The 26,527-nt window shown below is 31.1% G+C and overlaps 3 protein-coding genes across 11 annotated transcripts; 2 read left to right on the top strand and 1 right to left on the bottom strand.

The window, feature by feature from the left end:
- Positions 1-626: 626 nt before the first annotated feature.
- On the bottom strand, positions 627-7,837 carry LOC113867139 (isocitrate dehydrogenase [NADP]). Of its 3 annotated transcripts, XR_003505142.1 has the most exons (16): positions 7,506-7,742; positions 7,382-7,425; positions 6,784-6,893; positions 6,241-6,278; positions 5,968-6,045; positions 4,950-5,003; positions 4,766-4,867; positions 4,564-4,652; positions 4,349-4,452; positions 3,768-3,836; positions 3,563-3,678; positions 3,077-3,111; positions 2,839-2,981; positions 2,028-2,136; positions 1,739-1,861; positions 651-1,096 (listed from the first exon to the last, which is right to left on the bottom strand). XR_003505142.1 is itself a non-coding variant. In XM_027502200.1 (15 exons), the coding sequence occupies exons 1-15, from the start codon at positions 7,729-7,731 to the stop codon at positions 1,003-1,005; spliced, it is 1,425 nt and encodes a 474-aa protein (XP_027358001.1). In that variant the 5' UTR covers positions 7,732-7,837; the 3' UTR covers positions 627-1,002. The 3 variants fall into 3 exon arrangements, 2 of the variants coding, with proteins under 2 accessions (XP_027358001.1, XP_027358002.1); XM_027502200.1 differs by lacking the exon at positions 2,028-2,136 and having other exon boundaries at positions 627-1,096; positions 7,506-7,837; XM_027502201.1 differs by lacking the exon at positions 2,028-2,136 and having other exon boundaries at positions 4,564-4,646.
- Positions 7,838-10,751: 2,914 nt separating this feature from the next.
- On the top strand, positions 10,752-20,216 carry LOC113867082 (polyribonucleotide nucleotidyltransferase 2, mitochondrial). Of its 7 annotated transcripts, none has more exons than XM_027502063.1 (17): positions 10,796-11,115; positions 11,204-11,359; positions 11,433-11,603; positions 11,767-11,892; positions 11,966-12,127; positions 12,232-12,351; positions 13,060-13,197; positions 13,331-13,361; positions 13,395-13,493; positions 14,939-15,064; positions 15,343-15,473; positions 16,082-16,301; positions 16,408-16,491; positions 17,367-17,446; positions 17,962-18,105; positions 18,382-19,104; positions 19,554-20,207. In XM_027502063.1, exons 1-17 carry the CDS (start codon positions 10,831-10,833, stop codon positions 19,659-19,661), a joined length of 2,904 nt encoding a protein of 967 aa, XP_027357864.1. In that variant the 5' UTR covers positions 10,796-10,830; the 3' UTR covers positions 19,662-20,207. The 7 variants fall into 7 exon arrangements, with proteins under 7 accessions (XP_027357863.1, XP_027357864.1, XP_027357865.1 ...); XM_027502064.1 differs by having other exon boundaries at positions 13,331-13,493; positions 18,382-18,912; positions 18,967-19,104; positions 19,554-20,037; XM_027502062.1 differs by having other exon boundaries at positions 10,752-11,115; positions 13,331-13,493; positions 19,554-20,216.
- A 3,541-nt stretch (positions 20,217-23,757) lies between these two features.
- Positions 23,758-25,168, top strand: LOC113867575 (U-box domain-containing protein 12-like). The gene is made up of 2 exons (XM_027502969.1): positions 23,758-23,972; positions 24,391-25,168. Exons 1-2 carry the CDS (start codon positions 23,758-23,760, stop codon positions 25,166-25,168), a joined length of 993 nt encoding a protein of 330 aa, XP_027358770.1.
- The last annotated feature ends 1,359 nt before the right edge of the window (positions 25,169-26,527 follow it).

The raw sequence follows: 26,527 nt of genomic DNA, 5'->3' as shown, positions 1-26,527 counted from the left end.
TTTTACTTTTTTTTAAATAAATATTAATTTTTTTTATATGTATGAGTTTTAAGTTCTTCTTGAACTCTCTATAATAATATATTTTTCTTATCACAAAAAAAATCTGATTTATTTATTAATTTTAAAGTCTAAGACTTATTATCTATTATAAATTTTTTATTTAATTTAATTTAATTTTTATTTTATTGCTTTCAATTAAAGAAAATATTTTGTATTATTCTAATTATATCTATTGTTAGATTGTTTCATTTATTCTTTTGTGTATTTGTTTATGTTATATGTAATTTTTTTATTATTAATTATGATTTTCTCTCTTAAAAAATATGTAATAAAAATACTTTTCAACTTAATATTTTTTTTAATTTAATATTTATTTATGTTAAAATTTAATTTATTTAATATAATATTATAATTTTTATGTAAAATTATTTAATATATTATTATAAATTTTATAAGTTTTAAATAAGTCATTTTAATAGATTTAATAAGTTTTTTTTTTAAATTAAAGTCTAACTTATTTAACTAATTAAGTCTTTTAAATAACTTAAATTAAATATATTATTTAAATAGTTCAAGTTGAACTAAGCTATAGACCTCTTTCTATATATAGTATCACCTGTTTTAATCCTTTAACTCCAACCAAAAAATCATATAGGTTTCATTAAAAAAAGAATTAAATTCACAAAATCCTAATTTTCATATGCATTTTTCACATCAAAATTATTTTACTCCTAATTCCGCTGGTTCATCATACTCACTGATTTTTGCCGTTTATACAACTGATAGTGGAGTGTAAGAATGGGAAATCCAGAAGTCAAAATCTCAAGAACCAAAGGATCAAGTTATGAGGGCCCCCTCGGGAATGAAGTTTTTCCAACATTCTGGCACCCCAGGATTTCAATTTTCAACCAATACGAATACCACTTGTCAAAAGGGTGGGCATCTATCAAACCACTGTGCAGCTTTTCCAACTTCTCTTCCTCTGCCCTTCGCAAAAAATGCCTAGACCACAGCAGGCTCTTGAAGCTTTCTCTCAAGATTCTGTGCCACAGCATCAATAAATTCCTCCGTGTTTAAGTAAAATTCCCTTGATACCCTACACATAATGCAGATGTCCAGAACAATTAGACATCCAATTATATATTGCTTATTGCTTAGTGCCCCATTCGTACGTGTCAAACAATATGCATGCAACAAACCAGTTTAAAGTATATACACTATGCACATAAAATTCATTTGTTTATTTTAAGTGGAAAAAATGGAATCAAATAATAAATAAACAAGTTCTAATAAGATCACAAACAAACATGGTTCATTAGAATTTCATGATAAAATTGAATGAATGATTGCAATCACTATCTTTTTTTCAAGATCCAAATATTTCATTAAATAATAAATTCGTAAAAGAAGGAATCGCTTCAAAGCAAGAGATAAGAATAAGGAAGTTATTTAAAATATATAATACAAAATTTTGGAAATTATTTGTAAAATCTTCAAATGAGAGTAAGCATACAGGAGAAGGAGATCCAAATATTTCATTAAATAATAAATTCTTAAAAGAAGGAATTGCTTCAAAGCAGTAGATAAGAATACGGAAGTTAATTAAAATATGTAATACAAAATTGTGGATAAGAATACGGACGTTAATTAAAATATGTAATACAAAATTTTGGAAATTATTTGTAATACTAAAAACCTCAAATGAGAGTAAGCATACAGAAGGAGGAGATCCACTTACTTAGGTCCATGAACCAGAATTGCAAGATCTTTAGTCATCTTTCCCGACTCCACCGTTTCAACACATGCACCCTCCAACTTATGAGTAAAATCCCGTAACTTCTCATTATTATCCAGCTTGGCTCTTGTAAATAATAACAGAATCATGTCAATAACAGATTCAGAGAAAAGGGAGAATAAGGAAGGGGGAAAATATAAGTTTATCCAAGAACATCATCATGTCCCTCTTTTACATAATTCAAAGAATCAAAATGAGTCCATTATGTGACCAAAATTAAATAGCCGAGTACATCTTTAAAATGGAGAGTATCAAGTGAAACATGCTTTGTTTGTTTCCTGATGGAAGTCTCAGCCACGCTGGACTCATGGACACGGTATGGAATACATTGGGCTCCTTGCCTTAAAATCAATAAATGATATGAAAAATCTTTCTGACATAGGAAAATCATGAGCAAAAGGACTCAGCTGTGAATCTCAGGTGAGTTTAGGGGGAAAAAAAAAGGAGTGGAAACTCAAGTGCAATTTTTGCCCCCAGGTGGAATGGTGTCTTAAGGAGGGCTTCGATCCCGCCTCCTTGACAAGGTCTTTCTAGAATCAGAATATAAGTATCAGTTCTTCCAGTCTTCCACGCCCAAAGATCCTTCTCTACAAAAATCCCAATGTTTACTCCCTATCTAAATCCTAGGCGCAACTAAAGAATGCCACAACAGAGATGATGACTTATAGTTATCACCAAAGGGAAACAGGATGGGGGAAAACTCTCAACCTTGAAAATAGTTAGACCTCATTCTCATACTAGATTCCCCAAATGCATGTGTTCAATGTTAGTCTGGGAAACAGCTCAACTGAAATGAGGAAGACCACAAAAGTATGAAAGACCATTTCTTAATTTATTGACATAAAAAAATGGTAGCCACTTTCATGTATACACATTAAAATATAACTTATCCAATAATATATATTCCTTTACTCCAACCTAAAACTTCTGCAAAAACTTTTTAAGCGTCCACTCATACATGGAAATGCTTTTAACATAGGAGAACTTTGGAAAAACCTAAAAACGCACTAGAATTTGCAGCTTGAATCGAAGCAAGAAAGCACCTATGTTCTAGTCCTCGTGTCCATGCAAATATGGATGCAATACTGTTTGTACTAGTTTCTTGTCCTTTTTGATGAAACCGAAAATGTCGAGTTACAGTTCCATGAGCTGCCTCAGCTTCTAATGTCTTGCCATCAGAGGATAACTGCAAAATTTTGTTTGTAAAATAAAGCATGGCATCCAATAACCAAAATAGAGATAACAATGCTGGAGAAGAAATACTGAAATTTTAATACACACCAGCACAGAAGTCATGAGACCCAATGAGCCAAATCCTGCAAACAAGAAAAGCATTCAAGAAACTTGATTTAAAAGATACCTCCTAGCATCTCAGAAGTATTCATGTCAACAGTTTTTCAAATGATTACCTTCACATTTCGTAAATACATAAATAAAAATGAAATTAACAACCAAATCAGAACAAATACATATTTACAAGGATGGGTTGTAAAGGCAAAGCAAGAGGTAGACCTCATCTCTACATTTAGGGTCCCTCATAGCCTGCATGATCCCAATTTCAACTATCCCAATTTACACGTTAGTTGAGCCAAATGGCTAGGACTAGGATATTTTGCCTTTTTGTATCCATGAAACTTAAACATTTTTGGATAATCAGAAATGTCGAGCAGGGCTGCTGGCTAATCAACTAATTACTGCTTGTTGTCATCATACTTCCCAGGTTCCCATTTTGAACATATAAGGTAAATTATCCAAAATCTATATTACCTTGAGCAAGTAAATCACTTTGGACATCACCATCATAATTTTTACAAGCCCAAACATATCCACCTTCACTCTTGACTGCATATGCCACCATGTCATCAATTAGCCTATGCTCATACCTGAAGTCACTTAAAAGTGTCAACCATGAACCATCTATGTGTATAAGTGATACATCAAACCAAATTAGTTGGGAAACATCCAAGCAAACCATATTGAGTGCTCTTCAAACTTTTGCTTCCACCTTTCTTCATACACCTCCTGGAAAATGTCTTTAAATCTGTAATAATCTTAAACTGTAAATCATCTCCAATAACAACAAACAAAAAGAAAGGCAGTCTTGAAGAACAGAAAAGTAGAAAAAACAGATAGTAAAAGATGAACTTGTTAAGATTTCTCACATTGATCAAGAATATGGGTAATATACTCCTTGTAAGACTCGAGCAATCCTCCTATCTTTATCTAGCTTATAAGAGTTAGTTAGGCCTTATTTTCTAATAGAACTTTATTGGATATCACTCTTTTTCCTAAGTTGAATCGAAGGTCATTGCAAGAATCCAGAGAGAAGAAATAGTACAGAAATGTAGATCTCAAAGTTCCAGGAAATTTGATAGTTCTGGTTCTCCCCTCCCAATCCCTACCCACACTCTTAAGAGTTAAGACTATCTAACTACTTGATACAGAGGACAACAGAACAACCATTGAGTCTGTTCCAAATGCTGCTGAGTGCTGACACTAGGGCCAAACACCAAACAAAAATATGAACCAACCCAGTGATATAATAATAATTACCTGCCGTCATATTTCTTTAGAATTGTATTTTTGGTGCTCAAGTAAAGTGGCCATTTCTTTGCAAATGCCAGTGACATTGATGATTCAGCAAAGGCTCGAATAGACTGACACATTAGGAAAGCTAATGTTGAAAAAAATACAACAAAAGTAACTTCTTTAATATTTAACTAAAACATACTGCTGTATACACACTGAAAATATAAAAAGAAACAAACCTCATCAATATTATACATAGCAAGTGCTACGCCTGGGCCTTTAAAATTGTAAACATCAAGCTCCATTGAAGTATCACCATCTTCTGGGACTAAATTAGAAATAGACACAAGTTTTTAAACCATGTGTGTGATATTCTAAACAATAAATTTAGGAAAATAGGTTCAACTTCATCTGAAATTAGGGCTTTGGAAATTAACATACCAAATACCAACTTAAGCTTCCCTGGTCCTCTAATTATTGCATCAGTGGCACGATACTGATCACCAAAAGCATGCCTACCAATACATATGGGTTTCTTCCACCCTGCAAAATGAAGAATAAGTTCCAAAGGGTGCTTTGCAGTATTTTAACTCTGTTAAGGATCAAACTAGAGTGGAGACATTACCAGGAATAATTCGGGGTATGTTGCAACATATTATGGGTTCACGGAAAACAGTACCTAGAAAGAAAGGATAAATATCATTGAAAATTTTGAAAAAGTTTTAGAAAAGAAGTAATATTTTCAACAAACAAAGAACCAAAGTTTAACTAGGGTTCCGAACATTTGTTACAAAGTAACTTTGAATACAATACATTTCAATTGCTAGGATTCACATAATGTCATACAAGATGCAGCTGAAATAAGTTACCACTTTACCAGAGATTTATATTAGTAAAACAACCCAAACACCTGACCCTACCCTCTTATTTTCAGTCCTTCCAAGGATTTCCTCACTTCACAATTAAAAAAAGACAATGAGAACCTAATAATAAGGATTTTAGCAAGTGCACAACCAATAGAAGACTTTATAGTGAAGAAATTGGGGGTGTCAGGATCAGAAAAAAATATTTTCAGCATCATATTCTCAATAATCTAGGGACATCACCATATGAAGAAGTTTATTTGCATTGAGAAATTTATGACAAATTCCACTGCTGCAAACTAGATAAGCAATAATACAGTTACAATCAAAGATAAAATATGAACTACAAAATATAGAGTATAAATGTTCTTCAAAATGATTGACAGGTAAAAAAACAAGTGCTGCAAGCTACAGGTTAGTATGTTAAAACAAGGAAATAACAGGAAGATGTCAGGATCAGCATATTTGTTGTAATGAATAAATACATCATAATATATAGAATGGGTATGACAAATTTAATATTTACTAGTATATGTAACCAAAATAAGTACTAAAATACGGAAATTCTGCAGGTATAATAGACAACTTCTTTTCAATCAAAAAGCAATATTTCCCTTAGCAAACTAATATATTATATATCATCCACTATACACATGATCATCTAACTTGACTACCCAAAAATGAGGAAACATGTAGCAAAAAAATCATTCTTGCAGTAAAGTCAATGGATAACAAATCAAATTTGCTGGCTGCATTCAATATGATGTACATATTACAAACCATTTAAAATATTCCTAATTGTGCCATTGGGACTTCTCCACATAGACTTCAATCCAAATTCTTTGACTCGGGTCTCATCTGAAAAATTGAAAGAATTAATATCACATTTGCACAATAATGACACATGTAACGTGATTATGTACTATGTTGCCTGCTAGCCATGCACTATGAATATGAACAAACCAGTACATTAAATCTAGCAAAACTTGAGAGTATGGGACAAAGTTGTCCATCAATTCATGATACAGAATATTAAAGCCAAATACAACTAACCAGGAGTTATCGTTGCACATTTCACAGCAACATTGTACCTGCAGCAAACAGAAGTTTCAATTAACAAAAAGGAAGGGTGTTCAAAATTTTGGTTATAAAATATAATGTTATTAGAATAAAGGAAGAGAATGATACATAGAAGAAATCCTCCAAATCAAGAAAAGAAATACACCAGGTGAAAAGAAAATAAAAATTGCGGCAAGGCAGCCCAATCCCTATACATATCTTTAATTAATGGCAAGTCGCTTGAAACAGACAGTGGCAGATCATCAGAGAGAGACCAAAATTATAACTGCCGATGTAAGTAGGTTAAGGGCAGATAAAACCCCCCTAAATAGGCAATGTATCAAAGAATGGCAGGAACTGAACAATGCCACAAAGGCATAAACTTTATATAATAGTCTAATCTCTATTAATTCCTCCCTGCTAGGAGACCTAGCTCCACCACGACATCTATGCTCAGCAAAAACAAGAATCAACCACAAGCATAAATAGTTGGTGTTATGCATGCTTCCACGCTTCTGTTGACTAAAACCTACTCACTTGAGAGTAGCTTCAGCACTTTCTACAGTAACTCTGTCATCAGTGGCATCACGATTCTGAAGCCCCAAATCAAAATACTTTATGTTTAAATCCAGGTAAGGAAATATAAGCTGCAATGACACAAAGACACTTGTTCACGTTAAAAGCAAATCCAAAACCACCAAAATAATAACAAGGGGAATAACCCAAATTATTCTCTAAAATCACACGCACAGAACAATTTAGTACCTATAATTACGAAAATTTCATTGTAGCCCCCGAAATTACTAGGCCAACTAAAACGAGCGTTATTCAATGATTTCAGAAACTAAAGGAAATGTTTGGCTCCGGAAAACGTTTCTATTGTTTACATTTACTACGAAAATGCTACCTTATTGTCATTCCCTTTTTTATTTTCAAATATTTGTACAAAAATCACTGAAAACAAATTATTTCTATTTTTAGTATTTCATGTATAATCTTAAAGAACAAGAAACAAAGTGACAGTATTATAATAAAAAAAGAAAATAAAAAATAAAAACAGAAAACTCGTTCCTAAATTTACCGTGTAGTATTACTCTAAAAATAAATAAAAAGTAAGAAATAAAGGCATTCATACTTTATCCTTAATCATCTTCCATATAATCCGCGTCATTTCATCACCTAAACAGCAAAGAAAATCGTAAAACGAAACTGAATTGCGATGAAACAATCGTAAACTGAAGTAAGAGGAGGTTATGTACCATCCATTTCGACGATGGGATTGAGAACTTGAACTCTGTGGAAGGCGGCGCGAGCAGCATAGGATCGAAGCGAGAGGCGATTGGAGAAGGAGAGAGTGTGGGGGCGAAGAGGAGGAGCATCGAAGAGGGTGGAAGTTGAAGGGAAGAGGAAGTTAGGGTTTCTGAGAGACGTTGAAGAGAACATGGTGATGGTGGCGTTTAATCGAAGCGCTGCAACTCTGACCATTACAAGTGCCACTGCAGCCCAAACAAACGCCTGAGGAGGTGAGTGCGACACTCCCAATGTTCTTTATGTAGCTTTTTCTCGCGTAAGATAATATTTTACACGTAATATTCAAGGCAATTATTTTCCAGATGTTATGTGTATTTGGAAGGCTATTTTATTTAAATAATATTTTAAAAAATATTTTTCTAATTAGTATATATTTAATTATTGTTTTAAGCTACTATTTTTTATTTTTTAAATAAATGTTGTATATTTTAAATAATATCCGACAATACAAGTGACATGTAAAAATCTCAATTTTTGGAGTGACTTCACTTCTGGAAAGAAACATATATTTCCATATCAGTGGCTAAGGTGTTACATGTGGTATGAAACACTTTTTTATTCACTAATTTTTATGTATATTTAAAATTGTGAATTTAAAAAATAAGATTAAAAATCGTAAGAATTTAATTTTAACTATACTATTATTTGTTAATAAAAAATTAGTTGTAATAAATTTAGTTGATATAAATTTTCATGAAATTGTAATATTTTTTATTCTTATTTTATTTTTTAGCAAAAAGTAATTATAATAAGTTTAGTTTACATAATATATATAAAAATTTAAAAAAATTATAATTATTTAACTTATTAAAATTATAATTTTTAAAATAATATTAAAAATTGCAAAATATTTATTTGATTTTTGTATTAATTGCTAAAAAATAAATTTTAAATTTTTAAATTCATATTATATGTTAATATCTCACTAATCTAGAGATATTAGTCTCGCTCCAAAAGTTTAAAAATTTATCTTTTGTTTGCTATGTATTATTACCGAAATAAGTATCATTTTAAAATATATCATATTTAAAAAAAATGTCATCCCTCAAAATGCATTACACCTTGTGACGAAAAAAGTTAGAAATAATTTTACATATATACTAATTAGAAAAATATATTTTAAAAACATATTATTTAATTAAAAAATCCAAATTTAAAATATAATTTGTAAAAATTAAATATTAATATTAAACTTAAAAATTAAATATAATTATATGATGTAATAAAAAATGTAATTTTAACAGTATTCTTATTTAAATTTTTTCATAAATATTTTTTATTTAAGAATAAAGATGTTAACACTTAATATATACATGTCCATAACCAAAAAATATATGTAACGTTATTTATTATAGGAAAAAATAAAAAAATTAATAGTCATTTCCTTACTTCAAAATATATTGGTTTAATTTTATATTAAAGTGTCATTAATTACATTTAAATTGTTTTATATTCATAATCATTATATACATAAAAATATGAATTTTCTTAAAAAAATATTAAAAGTAAATATTTTGTATTTCTATTATCGAAGAATTGTGATTTTAATTTTAAATAAAAAAACTTATAAATATAGAAGTTAAAAATACCACCACTCTTTAAATCTATTTGTTAAACAAATTTTTACAAATATTATTTATTTGCTCCATTTTTTATTCTTATTTATTATTTTATAATAAATATAATTTTGATTTAAACATATTTTTATTTTTTATTCTTTATACTAAGTTTTAAAATTTGTTGTCAGCATTACAACCTCATAGTTGCAAAGTCAAATAAGATTAATAATTTTGTTATATTTTTATTTCAATTAACATTGGATAAGAGTTTCTTCACGTATTTTTAGTTAGATCTGAATTTTTTTATATTCAAAATCAAACCTAAGAGTCATATTCGTATATTTTTATAATTTTACTTAAGCGAAATCTTACTCGCTTAAGTGAATGTTTTAAAATATACAACATAATCTTTATGTTCAGTTTTAAACATGAGATGATTTTTTTCTTTCTTGGTTAAAAATTTTTAAGTGTCAATTCAAATTTAAAACCTTCATGAAATAGTGTTAGTTTCTTTTCATCACTCTCTAGTTAAACTAAAATAAACAAACAAAGCCACGCATGTGCCCTTCACTAGCCACAAATTAGAAAAATAACCTATCATATGTTTTCTTTAAGCAAACCTAATTATAAATTTGATAATAAAAGACAACGCAGGAGAAGATATTCTACATATCCCAACCCCTCAAAGCCTTACCAAAATCTTCACAACAGGGGTTGGAGAACACAGCAAGCTTTAAATTTTGGGAAAGTTGTGTTTAATAGTATTTCATATAAACTTGATAGAAATGTTGGAGTAGGTCCAAATCTAAGCTAACAATAATGTGCGAGGAAAAGGTACAGTTCAATAATCACGAGGATATTTCATTTTATGTCATTAAAGCAATCATCAATAGCAATGCAGAAATGCTATTAAAATTGATGGCATGTGTAGAAGCTGTTAATGCTTTGAGCATTGTAGCAACCAGACAACGACGGGGTGAGTAAGATGTTGAGGTAGCAAATTTTGAAATGTTATAAAGCCTTACTAGCAATATGATATGTCAAATAAGAATCTTGTTTGTTATGTAAAACTTATAGTTATGGTATTATGAAGTTTATTAATAGCAAGGTTCATTTTAAAAACAAAATTTCATCTAAGCTATTTTATAAACTTTTCTCTTCCATGTAAGAGTAAATTTAAAAATTATTGTCAAATATAAAAATAAAAGGTAGTTTTTTTAATTAAAATTTTTGTCCTAATAAAAATACCGATTTACAAAAAGCAAAATTAAATTAACATATATAATTAAATTATACCACTTTTAAAAAAAAATACAAACTATTATAATTTTACAACATATTTAATGATTTATGTTGGTAAATATTTTAATTTCAGTCATATTTTTATCTTTATAATTTAATGTCTAAAACTCGGAGAATAAAAATTTATTTATAACTTTTGTACCCATTTAGAAACTAAAAACTTTATTTACACAAATTTTGACTTTAAGACACAAGCATATATAACAAATATATTATCAATAAAAAATGACATGCAAAATGTTAAAATTATATAGTAAAAATAATAAAATAATAAAATGCACATTTAATTTTTATGAAGTTAAACCCTAAACCCTGCACGTTGAGTTCCAGGAACACTTGTAGTAGTACCCTGTGTCTGTGTGGCTCCGTCCCGAGTGGTGAACGCTTCCATCCCTTACACCATACAAAGCCAATGACGAGAGCCAATCCACTCCTTCGCACCATACCACACTTCCTCACATGGCGAGCCCTTGGCTTCCGCACCATTTGCTCCGGTCGGCTCGGCTTCGACGGAGCCAAGCCGCTCGAAACCTTCACCGAGGAATTCGAAGTTGGCTCGCGCTTGATCACACTCGAGACCGGTAAGATCGCGCGCTTTGCAAACGGCGCGGTCGTTTTGGGCATGGAAGACACCAAGGTCCTATCCACCGTCACCTCCGCTAAAGGCGACGCCGTTCGCGATTTCTTACCTCTCACCGTAAGTGCCTCGTAGCTTCTTACCTTACTTCTCTTTGTTCGTTTCAATTCGTATGTAGACGACAATGCGAAAACGCCGCTCGTAACAGGTCGATTATCAAGAGAAGCAATTCGCGCAAGGTGTGATTCCGACGACGTTCATGCGTAGGGAAGGTGCTCCTAGAGAACGAGAACTCTTGTGTGGAAGAATCATTGATCGTCCAATTCGCCCGTTGTTTCCTCATGGATTTTACCATGAGGTTCAGGTATTTTTTATATTGTTTATCTAATTTTTGTTTATTTTTTATTTGAGATTTTTTATGAATGTCTCATTGTTAGGTAATGGCGAGTGTTCTTTCTTCCGATGGAAAACAAGATCCAGATGTGTTAGCAGCTAATGCGACATCCGCGGCGCTTATGTTATCGGATATTCCGTGGGGCGGTCCCATCGGAATGGTTCGAATTGGTAGGATATGTGGACAGTTTATTGTAAATCCTACCATGGATGAGGTAATGTTGAGTGAAACTGCATTGTTTGAAGTGATTGTGTGCCATTTTTATTTTATTGGAACTTGGTTAGATTGTGACTTTGTTGACGAGAGTATACTTGGTTGATTGAATTGCAGTTTTTTTTTTCTTCATTCTCTTATTGCTTATAATTGTGGTGTTGCAGCTTAAACTAAGTGATCTTAACTTGGTATATGCCTGTACGAAGGACAAAACTTTGATGATTGATGTACAAGCTCGCGAGATATCTGAGAAAGATCTAGAAGCTGGGTTAAGATTGGCTCATCCGGAGGTGACTTTGAAATTTGTTACTTGTTTTACTGTTTTGATGATTGAATGTTATTGAGATGGGTTACTATGTTCAGGCAGTTAAGTATCTTGAGCCTCAAATCAGTCTTGCTGCTAAAGCTGGTAAATCTAAGAAGGAATACAAATTGTCTCTGCTGTCTGACAGAACACTGGAGAAAGTCAGAAATGTGGCAGAGGCACCTATTGAAGCTGTTTTTACTGATCCTTCATATGGAAAGGTGTTCTTATTCTGCCTCTCTTGTTTTCTTGCTCTTTTTGTGTTTGGAAGGTTAGATGTTTGTTCTTTCTATATTGGAGGATTTTCTGTTATAATTTCTTCTAGTTTGAACGCGGAGAAGCTTTAGACAATATTACACAAGATGTAAAGAGAGTGCTTGAAGAAGAAGGGGATGAAGAAAGCTTAAAAGTTTTGTCAAAGGCAGTAGATACAGTGAGGAAGAAGGTATGGAGCTTTGGATAAATTTATTAAAACTTTCAATATTAATATACTTATTATTATTTTTAATGTAGAAGAATGTGTTATCCATACATAATTAATCACTCTGAAAGTCTTACCAATTTATATTTTCCCTCAGCTTGTTATAAAATCCCTATCTGTCCATACGAATTGGAGAATAAGTATTTCACTGTAATCAAGAAATCATGAATAGGGGACATATGTCAAAGGATAGTTCACTTGGGCTATTGTTGAGGTAAAATGGAAATAAATAAATAAATAAATAAATTAGCATAATTCAATATATGTTCTAGTGGGATATTGGTCTAATCATCTTCTAAAGTTTCCAAAGAAACAAAAAAACTGTTTTTGTGGTAAAATATTTAGTGTGAAACTTGAATATATGCAGAAGGAAGATTTTATTTGCACTCAGTAATATATCTTCCCCTCCTCTCTCAAATCTGGTGTAGCTAGTAGCTATATTATTTAGGTTTTACTATTCTAGAGATACCTTACAAAGTTATATTTTTGTTTAATTATTCATTATGGTACGTAAGGAAAATTGATGATTGACTGTCTGTTATTAAGAGTTACTATTGGTGATGTTATCTCTAAATATTTAATTCTGAACATTGATTTTATGTGCGTGTTCTTGTCATGTTGATTTCAAATGTACTTGTAGAAGATTGGTGTTTATATTTTCATATGTCGTAGGTGGTTCGTAAAAGAGTTATCGCAGAAGGATACAGAGTTGATGGAAGACAACTTGATGAAGTAAGGCCTTTGTATTGTGAAGCTGGATATATATCCATATTGCATGGATCTGCACTTTTTTCCCGTGGAGAAACACAGGTTAATTATTTTAATCTTTTTTGCTATGGGTTGCTGAAAGTTAGATAATTGTGATGATGCGAAATAATCATTTTATTTTTTGAGTGGTTTCAGTTTCATTTGCAGTGATATATGTTGATGTCATGATGGACAGGTCCTATGTACAGTAACACTTGGTGCACCTACAGATGCTCAACGCTTGGACTCTTTAGTTGGTCCTCCAACCAAGCGATTTATGCTTCATTATAGTTTTCCACCATTCTGCATAAATGAAGTTGGTAAACGTACTGGTTTGAATAGGCGTGAAGTTGGTCATGGTAAATGTGTAACTTGCTAAGACTATCCCTAATTTTTTTGTGTATTGTTTATACATCTTGGGGATGTGTTATGGATATCTCCTCCCATGTTTGCAAGATGGCTAAAGTCCTCCCCCCCCCCTAATTATAGTTTTTTTTTTTTAATATTTCCCCACAAAACGGCAATATATAGCAGACTAGGATCTTTTTTTTAAGAAAAAAAAATGTTTTTTTAATTGAAAACATGTTAAAAAAATTTATAATAGTTAAAAAATGAGAACTCTAAAAAAAACTTTTTTAGTGTTCCCTCAAAAGTTATAAAAAGAGTAGCTTTTGATTAAAAGCTCTAAAAAGCAGTTACTCTCTGTCTCTTTTTATTTGTTCACTTTAGAAGATAGTATGCATATGAAGAAATGTAATTAGTATTCTTTTTTATATTCAATTATTTTTAACTTCCACTATTCTTTCGCTTGAGTGTGTGAAATATTTTAAAAAATTTGGTAGAGAAAATGGTATACTTGAAAATGTACTAATTATTGTTGTCTTGAACTTCTAATTAGACATTAATAAAAACAAAATTTTCTTCCAAAAGTAGATAGATAAAAAGAAACAAAGGGACTATATTGTAAAAGCATTTGTTTTTTCAAAAATATTATGCTAATGCAGCCTTAGTTTAAGACATCATTCTAGGAATGGTTCCTCATATTAAAAGATGAATATTGTGACCCAATAACAGGAATGGAAGATTTTATCTGTTTGGATATTTAATTAATTATCCAATCTTGGGTCTGGGAGTGGAACCTTGGGCCATTGCTATTTGAGGGGGAACAATGCGAAGGCTGGATCTTTTATGATCTCAGAGGTTGACTGTGACAGCAGATCTATTCCTTTCTGTTGTTTGTGGTGAATCTAGTGATGGAAGCCACTAATGCTTTTTGAATGGAATGAATTACAGCATAAAGAATGGAGAAGTAATGGGTAGAGGGAGACAATAAATTTTTGTAAACATGATTATAAGTGAAACATGATATTAAAAACCAAAATTAGTTGTCTTCCAGATAATGAAAGTACTGACTACCAAAATGATCCGTCGTACAATTTGATGTCTCTTATAACATGGAAGTATTGGATATTTGGGTATCAATTCAATAACAGCACATCCTTGATCTATCTTCTAAAGACGAAAGAGCTTCTGAAATTATCAATTTAAAGAAAATATTTTATGTGAAAGAACAAAGTTACTCTACAACAATAACAATTGACTTCTCTATGTTTGAGCTTGATTTATTATAAGCCCCAGCTATATAAGAAATAATAAACAGACAGCCAAGTAATGGCATTTATTTTGGAAATCATAAAGAAACAGTGTTCTTAATAATCCCATGTAATTTGTATTTTGGCTCCACTAAACTAAAGTTGAATCATTAATTAAAGATGTTGGTTTTTTTGTTGTTCTACTTTTGTAGGAACTCTTGCTGAGAAAGCACTTCTTGCTGTTTTGCCTCCTGAAGATGACTTTCCATATACTGTTCGTGTCAACTCCGAAGTCATGGCTTCAGATGGTTCAACATCAATGGCAACTGTATGTGGAGGTACTCTTTCAACCCACAATTATAGCATTTGTGGTGCCATTTTATGATCTTAATTCACATTTAAGCCACATAAGGTTGAATAAAAGAAAATTTATTATTATTATTGTTATTAGAAAAAAAGAAAGTCAAAATAAAAGTATCATGCCATTGTAACTTGTAACCAGGTGCTCAAACAGAAAAGAACATGATTATATGTAATTTTATCAGCCACAAATTACAAGCCTATTTTCATGGGCAAAATAGAGAGAAAATTCACTGTGGATCTTTCTCCTTTGTAGGTAGTATGGCTTTGATGGATGCTGGCATTCCCGTACGTGAACATGTTGCTGGGGTTTCTGTGGGTCTTGTTAGTGAACTTGATCCATCCACTGGCGAAATAACTGATTATCGTATATTGACTGATATTCTGGTATTTTCTAGAACTTGTTGAGTTATATTGTTTGATATGATGTCTGTTTGAGTAATATCCAATTAAATATTCTATTTTACTTTCTAATTTATTAACTGCACTCAAGTTGTCATATTTTATGATCTTTTTGGATAACAACATATGTCAATGATATTAAATTATTTCAATATTTTTAGTTTAAATGACATTATGTTTTTAATTTACATAAATAATGATGTTAAAAGAATATATTTTGTTTGCATATTTGTTAAGAATATATATAATTTTATGTTAGCTCTCAAATAGGGCCTCCAAAAGGTCATTAGATAGAAACTGAACTGTTAGACTGTGTGAAGTGATGGAATATTAAATTGAAGACCTATCCCTTGAACTGAAGGGGAAAATAATTCTTTTAAGAAGAATACAACATTGTGATACTCTAGTTTCTTACTTTTGACTATCAAATATTTGTTTGAATAATAATGCATTTTTGTTGCAATGTTTACCTTGGGGTTTCATGGTATCATGATGGGTTTCAGTGATTCTATATTACTAAGCAAAGTGGAGATATTAAACAAAAAAGACATTATTGATTTCATGCAAAACTATTAAATTTTAATTTTTCTAAGGGCTTGGAAGACCATCTGGGTGACATAGACTTCAAGATAGCTGGAACTCGAAAAGGAGTAACTGCTATTCAGTTGGATATAAAACCAGCTGGAATTCCTCTTGATATCATATGTGAATGTTTAGAGCCTGCGAATAAAGCCCGTCTTCAAATTCTTGATCACATGGAACAGGAAATTAATGCACCTCGTAACAAGGATGACAGCACTTCTCCACGACTAGGTTTATATTGTTTAATTTCTTTTTATTCATTTGGTTTTTGTTTGCTGTTAGGTTCCTTGATAGTTATGATACCCTTGAGGTTTGAAATTTGTTGTTGATGATGCAGCCACCTTAAAGTACAGCAATGATGCTCTTCGTCGCCTAATTGGGCCAATGGGTGTGCTAAAGAAAAAAATGGAAGATCAAACAGGTAAATTTAGGTTTGAAGTTTCATCAGAAATAACAATTTTCTATTCTCTCAATGGTTTACCTATAAATGCAGTTTTGAGGATCACCAGTTTTTTTCAACTAAAATAGTTTTCAATCTAATATAATATTTGGGTTGATCTTCCTGCATTCATTTAGTTATTGGAACATTGCCATTTTCCTTTTCTCATTTCAATTAATGATGTAAAACGTAAAAAGTGATATGTGGTTTGCCCTGGGCCAGGGGGTTGGTTCATTGTTTAGAATTAAATACTTTGCTTGAAAATTGAAAGGCCTCTGTTTGATTTCTGTTGCTAACAATTCCCTAGGGAACAGATATGTAAACATCACTGTTAGCTCTTGCCAAGGCTCTGGGCATGCTTTGGTCTTGGAATAGAATGGCCTTCCCCTCCCAATAATTTTTTTTCTTAAAAAATAAAGTAAACATCTCCTTTAGTATTTCCTTGTACCTCACAAATATATGAATTTTTGTTTAGTATTTTTAAATAATTGTTCACTTGTTTTACCTATTTGATTCCACCTTCCTCTGCCATCTAGAGTATATTATGAACTTATGAAGTTCTCATATCATGTGCTTCCTGATATGCTCTGAGGAAGGATTCATTTGTTCACATTTTTTGGGCCTGCTAGTTCTGATCCTTCTTGATCTTGTTTTTTCAGTTATTATTAATTGAAATGTTTATATCTAAATTCTATTAATACTATATATTGAAATATTGTCCTTTTTTTGGCTTCTAATTTAAATATGAATATGCTTTCAACAGAATTTTTGCATGCTGTATTATATATACTTTGTGGAACAGAACAGATTTGCATCATTTTATGCCTACTGAACATGTTATTATGTACTACAATCAGGTGTACGGATGTCTGTGGGCGATGGAACACTTACAATAGTTGCTAAGAATCAATCTGAAATGGACAAAGTACTAGAAAAGGTAGTTCTTCCATTCTGCCTCAGTCCTTTATCAGGAAGATGTGCTGATAATATCATGCATTAATGCTTTCCTTACAGATTTCTCTTGCGAACTATTTCATTCTATATTTTTGTTCATGAGAGATGCTATCAATAAACTCTTTAACACACTATTATTGGATAAAATTTGTTGGAAATTACAAAAATCCTGTAGGTCCTCCTAATTCAATGATTTTCAATTCTCATTCATACTTTTGAAAAATTTCAGTCAATAACTGAGTGTGTGATAGAAAGATTGTGTTAGATAGTGTGTTCCTAAAATTCCACTTTGTTCATATACTGGAAACAAGGCTGCATACATCTACCCTCCTTAGACTGCTCTTAGTGGGAATCTTGTGCACTGGGTCATTTGTTAAGTCCATTATTTGTTCTTATACATGCTTATTCATGCATATATTGATGACCAATGGTGAAATATCTACCCTCATCTTTTTCCTTGTGTGTATCATTCTGAAGTGCAAACTTCGTTTTTGTCAGATTGATTTTATTGTGGGCCGTGAAATTGAAGTTGGCGGCGTCTACAAAGGAATTGTCACTTCTATAAAAGAATATGGAGCTTTTGTGGAGTTTAATGGGGGCCAGCAGGGCCTTCTCCACATTTCTGAGTTGTCACATGAACCGGTATGTAGGATAACTATTTGGCAAATGCTAACCAGTGTTCTGTTAAGTAATCAAAAGTAGAAAAATTTTATTCGTTAACTCTAAGATATTTCCAATAAAATCTTTTCACTTTTTGTTCCTTAACCAGTGCCATGATTACTTCAAGGACACTGGTTAACAAGATCCCAGCTATTTCAATTGCGTGTCATTAAGAGTCACGTTTCATGTCTGCCATTAACTAGTGTAACAATTTGTATGTATAAATTTGTCTTTAATAACTCTGCATCCTTTCCTTAGGTATTACGAGTTTCAGAGGTTGTCTCTGTTGGCCAGAAGCTTTCTTTGATGTGCATAGGTCAAGATGTTCATGGTAACATCAAGTTATCCCTTAAAGCAACTTTGCCTTGTCCTGGAGGATTGGAGACTAATGATGGAGTTCAAGAATCTATTGCATCTGCAAAAAAAACAGCCAATGTTTGGGCACCAGTTTGGAATGCATCTAGTACACAAGAACAACAAAATTCTACTTCTGAGTTGCCTATGGGCAAACTTGAGATGCGTGAAGCAAAATCCCCAACCTCTCAAGTACCAGTAATTTTAATACGTAGTGCTGCAGAGTGTGACGAAGAGGAGAAATCAACCAGCTTGAATAAAGGTACCCAGGTAGATAATGGGGTACAATTGGATCACAAGTCAAAATCTTGTCGAACTGAAAATGTGGTTGATTCCCCACCTAAGTCAAAATCTCGTAGATCTCAAGATGTTATTGATTCTCCATCTTCTCAGTCAGGTCCCTTGCCATATAAAAATGTTAAGAAGTCAAAAGTTGCAATGCAAAAAGAGTCAAAATCTGATTTTCAGAGCCCAGCAGGGGACAAGAAGGAAACAAAAGACAAGGAATCACTAACTGCAAAAGATCTGAAACTTGGGACAAAAGTAAGTGCCAAAGTTTATCAAATTCGTGCACATGGGTTAGTGTTGGATTTGGGTGGAGGACTCCGAGGAATGTACCGATTCGAGGTAGGAGCAATTTTCTTTCTATCCTCTTTTCTCATGAATATTCTTGTTGGGGAGATATTCTCTAGTCAGTTGTCATTTTTCCGTTAATCGTACAACATGTCTCTCTTTAGTGGTCATCATGAAGTTCATGATGCATTTATCAAACAGTATCTATCTGTTTCTCTCTTGATGTAATTGCTTTGCTGATCATCCATACACACAACTTCATCCACTTACTAATCGGTCTGTCTTTCTTTCCTCTTCTTGCTTTCCATTTCTTCACCTATTGATATATATCATTGTATCACCACTTCACAGATAAACTTGAGATTGCCTTTAAATTCTAAAACCCACAACACTTTTAAATTGTATTATTCTCTTCTTCTCGATGTATTATAGCTTAGCTGACTTTTTTGGTCTGCAACATGAACCGTCCAACACTCCTAACCTATTCTTGTTTTGTCATGCAGGAAAATGGCAAAAAAGACTTCAAGATAGGTGATGTGATGCAAGTTGTGTGCTCAAGCTTTTCTAGCAAGGGAATTCCAGTATTGTCTTCTTCTGTGGCTGATACATAACTTTCTAGTGGTAAATAGTAATTCCTTTCCCGATAGAACCAATGGATTTATACTGCCAAAATCATCATTTGGAAAAACTCTTCCAGCAGTGTAAGCAACACCAAAGGTTTTATTGGAAATCTGGTTTCTGATAGAGCCTAATTAGATCAATGAGATCCTGAAAATAGTTGTTAAGCTGCTGGGAGTGCGTTGATGGACTTTGGGAATTTCTGCGCTGCTGTCCTTAGATTAACGATATGAAACTTGAGAAAGCTGTTAGAAAATGGGTCTTCGAGATGCAAGTTTGTCATCATGACAGCCATTTCACAATAAGACATTGAGTGGTGAACTTCCATTTGACCGGCTGATATTTAGTTGTTAGTTATGCATTGTATCTGATAGATGTTAGCTGTCATTCTTGATTTGAAGTAAAGTAGATTTAATTTTGATGAAATTGATTTTGATCTATTGAATGTCATCAAGATTCGTGTATAAATTAATATGAACTATATATTTTTTGTTTTCAGAAAGTGTGTTCTAATAAAGTTAAGTAGCATCAATATTGATGAAATTTATTTATGTTGAGTTTTGACGCCCAAATTGATTGTATGTGTGCTCACTCAAGTATTTCATGCTTCCATTCTTATCACGGCCTAAAACATTTCGAATAGTGGTAGTGAGTTAACGATGATGGTTGACAGCATAGTGAAGTAGAGGCAATAAAGAACTTGGATTTATTGCACTACTTGAGGCTAAGGGTTTACTGGCAGAAGAGAGGTTTGTAATATTTCATTATTCGGTAGTGGTAATTGAGAGATCAGTATGGTAACAATGATTCATAGATATTTGTAATAGTTTTAAATAAAGTTTTAATTCGACAAATAAAATATAGATTTGAATTTAAATTTCCCTACACTTTACATTTTTATTCTCAAGCTTAAGCAAACAATTAGGCATTGCTTTGTATGTATGTTTTAAGTAATTTTTTCTTCGTCGTCCTCTGAAACTATGATTTGTGTTTTTTTAATAAAAAGCCAAGCGTGCAATATGTAAATAACAACTTCGCACTTCAAATATCCACTTGTGCCAAGCATCATATCACAAAATTTATGAACTAGCTATTCATAATATTGCAAATCATATGTTCAATGAAAAGAGAACTCAATCATTTCACACCTTCCGAGGAAAGAAGACTGAAATTACATAAAAGGAAAGCAAGATAAAGAAAATAAGAAAATGCATATAATCGATTAAAAATGTGAAGATATAATAAGTTGCCCTGGAAATATTCTTATTAAATAACGTGAGTGAGAGAAAGTGCTAGACCAAAAAGTGGTGAAAACTATAAAAAGTTCAATTATTCGGAAATTCAAACTACTACATGAGGAGCACATCCCAAAAGAAATTCGAGTAATGAGGGAGAAAGCGAAAGCTATAAGATTCCTTTTACCAATATATATTTTGAACTATGACCTCACATTTTCATTCTATAATCATTGCCCTCTCTTTGTGATCATCCATCCCAATTATATTTGCAACTCATATATTTTCAACAGAGCATTGTTATTTGGAAAATAAAGAATAAAATATTTGTATTACTGAATCTAATAATAGTTATATTAACGGAGGAGAATCAAGAGATTACTTCATGCAAATTTGGAAAAAGAATATTCTAAAAAATAATTTTTAAATTTTTATTAATTTGAATTTTTTTAAATAGGATAACTTTCATTATAATTATCTTTCTCATTTTATAACATTTCTGAGTTTTTTTGTTTAATTTTACTATTTTTCTCTTAAATTTATTCCACTCATGTTTATATTATATCATATTATATTAATATATATATATATATATATATATATACACATATTCTCTTATAATTTAAATAATAAATAATTATAGAAGACATGAAATACTTACTAATTTGGATATTATTTCACTTATTGAGACATTGATTTTAGTGCTCCAAGGTTTATATATTCTAAAGATATGTTTGGGAGTATTATTTTAGAAAATGAAAAAAGAAAATAAAAATATAATTTTCAAATTAAGATAATTATATAATATTTACAAAAAATAAATATTCGACATTAAAATAATATTATTTACTTATTAAAAATTTAAAAAAATATCTTCCTTTTTTAAAAATAATTCAACTTTCAAACACATCCTAGTTAATATCCCCATATGCTTAACCTTTTCGTATGCCTGAAAAAATATTATACCGATTCCTCTGTAAATGCATGATAAATGCCTTTTTTAAGTTTTACGAATATGTTTTGGGGAAATCAGATAAATGAAGACATAAAGGGCATTTAGATTGATAAAGTAAGGAACTATAGATACTTCAAGTTATTTAACAAATTATATGCTTCGTTGTTACTATTGCTTTGGTAAATGTTACAATTGCTTCATTGCGTTTTCTTAAATATAATCTTTAGTAAATATATTATTTTTTATTTTGTTCTTTATGAAATTTTTATTTTTGTTTGTTGTCACTGTCCTTTTAAAAAACACTTTATTGTCGAATTGTTAAATGTTGACGAGTTAATCAAATTATCGGCTCACAATTTATGTATCATTAACATAAATAAATCAATTTTGATTTTTTTTTTTTATTATTATTTAGGACCTATTCTTATTTTGATGAAGTCATTATTAAGTTGTAACATATTCTGAGCTTACACGTTAAATCAAATGAACATAATATTAATATATTCTATAATAAGTTATTCTAATAAAAGAGAATTTTACTTTCTATAGTTTTATTAACCAGTACATAAAGTTATTCAAATACCATTAAATATAATAGAATCTTTATAAATTTTGATGATGATCAAACTAAATCTTAATATTTTTAACTCAATCCAAATTAACATTATTATATTTTTCATTAGTTATTCAAATAATTAATTAACAGAATCTTTATAATTTAATGATGATCACATCCAGTCCAATTTTATTGATGATAAAAAATTATTAAATTAAGTCAAATTGATATTACTCTATTTCTTAGTTAATTTTTTCAAATTGGACAATTTTTATTTTCCATAATTTATTGATTAATATTTAAAATTTTCAATAAATATTAAATATCATAGAATGTTTTATAATTTTTTCTAATTAGATTTTTTTTGAAAATTTAATAGTTTTAAATATCTTTATATGTATATTTATTATACTTAAAATGATTATCTATCAATGAAACTGATTTTTTATGATAATATTTGATTTATGTTTTACTCTCTTATATAATATCCTCTTTTAATTATTATTTATTGAACATCCCCTCGATTGCACAGTGTACTCACGTTTAGAATAAATTATAAGCACAAAAGATTTAATTATGTGTTAATTTCTTTAGACAGTCTTTGTTGATTTCTTTCAAAATATCTATTTAGTATAGCATTGTATATACCACTGTAGGTCATTCTTTCAATTAAGCTTTAGGCAAATTAATTTGTTTTTTTATTGTTTTCAAAGCCATACGAAATCTACAATTTATAGACATAAAAGTCTAAATTAAAGAAAATAATTCAGGTTCCTAAATCAAAGAAATTATGTAAATAAAGAAAACAATGCAAGATTATATGGTTAAAAATAATCTAAAAATATAAATTAAAGATTGCATAATCAAAAGAAAATAATTAAGGAAATAACTCAATAAATTATCGATAGAGACAAATTAATAATAAATGTTGTCAATGTGATCAAGAACAAAGATTAAGTGAAATATAATATTCTTTCTGTTCTCGTACTACTACAAGACCTACCATTAAAGTTGAAACACAAAATCACAAGAAAAAATCCATAAAATATTTAACCCACCAAAAGCTGACGGCGTTTGCTTCCATATAAGGAAAGTTAAAGATTCATTCTTTGAAATAAATATTGTATTTATAAATACCAGCATACACCTATGAGAACAAAAGCTGACCAAAAGAATAGCATGTTGCTTCTGGCTGAAACAACGGATTAGAATGCCCACAAAAGCTTAACATTACCTCTTCAAGCAACCAATCTCTGTGCTACAATTACCCCTTCACAACAAAGAAGATTTAGACCTCAGAAGTGAGTCACAGCAAAAGAAGAAACCGCCTTGAGAAAGCTTCAATGGAAAAAGAGGTTGTGGAAAATCTTTGGAATGGTGATAGAGACTCACAAATTCAAGCAGCTATGAAACTTAGTAGATTAAGAAGTAAACAGAGGCACAAGTTGGCAGAAAGTGGTGCAATGGTTCCTTTGATTTCCATGCTTCATTCTAAAAACTATGAAGCCATAGAAGCTTCTCTGTGTGCTCTACTCAGCCTTTGCTTTGGCAGTGAAAGGTTAGTTCATTCACCCTCAATACCCATTGTAAACTTCTTCAATTTCTTCTTAGTTATACCTCATTTTCTGGAGTTAACAAAGTGTACATAATCGAATAACTTATTATGAAAACTAATTATAATCACTAACAGGATTAGAGGCAAATTAAACATGGGTTTGGAGTAACTAAAAAGCCTGAACTTTTTAGCACCTCATGATTGGTTTTTTCGTAGTGGGGCTAAGGAATATGTTCCTGGTAATAATGCTTGCCATATGTTAATAGTAGATTTTATGTACCAGTACCATCATGATTCTTTACCAAAAAGTAATGTATAAAACAAAAGGGGGAATACAAATTTCTTCTATTGTAAGAATGCTTTGGAAAGTATCCTTAGCAGTTAGTGTAATCTTAACACAACTTTTTCAATAATTTTACAGAAACAAGATTCGGATCATCAAGTGTGGGGCTTTGCCAGTTTTGCTGAATTTCCTCCATTGTCGTAGCCAGCCAAATACAGTGACACAAATGACATTAGTAGCCATGCTAACCCTCTCGTCTTGCAATGCAAATAAGGTAGCAATTGCTTCATCTGGGGCTATCCAACTCTTGGCTGAATTCGTCAATAGTAGTTGTAGCACTCAGTCTCAGCTAGATGCCATAGCTACCCTGCACAACCTCACAACATGCCAAAACATTGTTCCATTGATTGTCTCTTCTGGTGTCATACTCTCCTTGCTTGAACTGATCCACAGATCAGTCAAATCATCTCAATTGGTTGAGAAAGCAATTGGGTTGCTAGAAAACATTGTCTCTTCATTAAAGAATGCACTTTGTGAGGCTTGTAGTGATGGAAGAACAATTAGGATGCTGGTTGAGACTATTGAAGATGGATCTTTACTAAGCAAAGAGCATGCAGTGAGTATGCTTCTACTTATATGCCAGAGCTGCAGAGATAAATATAGAGGTTTGATTTTGACAGAGGGAGTGATGCCAGGATTGCTTCAGTTAAGTGTGGATGGAACACGGAGAGCCAAATCCATGGCTAGAGAATTGTTGTTGCTTCTAAGGGACTGCAGAAACTATAGCTCGAGACGTAAACATATTAATCATGAGCTTATAGAAAGGGTAATGGAAGAAATTGATTCAAAAGGAGAGAAATTGGGCGATACTACTTTGAGGTTGATAGAGGAGATGCTTGCCAAGCTCAATGCATAACGTTTCAAGTAAATCCTCATGCATTACTGGTTTTGCTTTCTAACTTTTTGGCATTAATCATATTTTTGACTAGGACTTCTAGTTTAGGACTTCACTAGTACAAATATATTAGTGAGCCAATGTAGAATTGATAACATTGCTTTGTAAATAAGATTGGTTCGGGATCTTCTGGTATGATTCGTGTTTGATTTTGGTAAGGTCAGTTGATGGGTATGCTTTGCTTTTAACATTACTGATACACAAAAAAGTTTGAATCCAATAAGAGTTTAGGATCTGATATTACTTTTTGATGTTATTAACAATCGACCAAACTTGGAAAGCATTGCCCTGGGTCTGTTTTTCTGAAAGAGATAAAATGTGGCATGTCACCACTCACCATCCTTTGTTGTTTGCCCCATTTTGAAACATGTGGACAAACAAATCAACATTTCTATCTCAACGCACTACCAATTATCAAATCGCTGGTATGTGGGGTCTTCACTCTTTGTCAAAACATAAGCTTCCAATGAAACAAAGAGGCATTTATGAAGCTGGTTTATGTCACTTAAAGGTATCTTTTATGCCCATGGCTGTATTTTCTTTTAATTTTAGAGTAAATTAAACTTCTTTATTTTGAGAGAAAAACGTAAATTATAATTTCTTTTTCTATTATATTGAAATTTTCTATTCCATCCCTTGAGGGATCAATGTTTAGTATACTTAGGTTCATTTTAATATTGATGAGTGCTAGTGGTAATGTCCAACTACAAACGAACTTAGCTTTTTCTCTCAACTTTTAAGGTCTCGGATAACTAATTTTAAACATAATATGAAATGACGTTTTAAATACTCATGCCATCAACCTTAAAATTTCACTCAAGATCTTTCTTTTTATATAATTTTTAATATAGAAATAAGAAGAATTTAAAATTAGCTATCGATGATATAAGATATTAAAGAAAAATAAAAATTTAATACTTTGTTTAAAAGTTGAATTTTGAAAGAGCGAAAAGAAAATGAAAAAACTTAATGTTTATCTATATTTGAGAAGTTTTAAATGAAATTAAGAGGGTTTATAAATCTTTTAAAATTTTCTTAATTCATATTTTTAAGTTTAGTTTTAATTTGGAGAATTTTGTATTAACTCACTTTTTTTTCTTCTTATTTTTAAATTCTTTTTTTTAAACTCTCAAATAAAATTTAAGGAGGTTTATCTTCATTAAAAAATTAAATTATAATACATTATTTATTTAAGAAAAGTGTATTTTTTAAAAATTAAAAGGTAACATTGCTCTAAAATCCTCCTCTAAGAAAATTAATTTGAACAAAAATAAATTAAAATCGTCTCAATTTTTTTAGTTACGGTGAAATGGTCTCTCT

Source organism: Abrus precatorius, unplaced genomic scaffold, assembly GCF_003935025.1.
Source record: "Abrus precatorius isolate BTA unplaced genomic scaffold, Abrus_2018 Scaffold5, whole genome shotgun sequence".
Classification (NCBI taxonomy): Eukaryota; Viridiplantae; Streptophyta; class Magnoliopsida; order Fabales; family Fabaceae; genus Abrus; species Abrus precatorius.
Note: the sequence above shows the minus strand (reverse complement) of the source record. Positions and strands in the feature narration are given on the sequence as shown.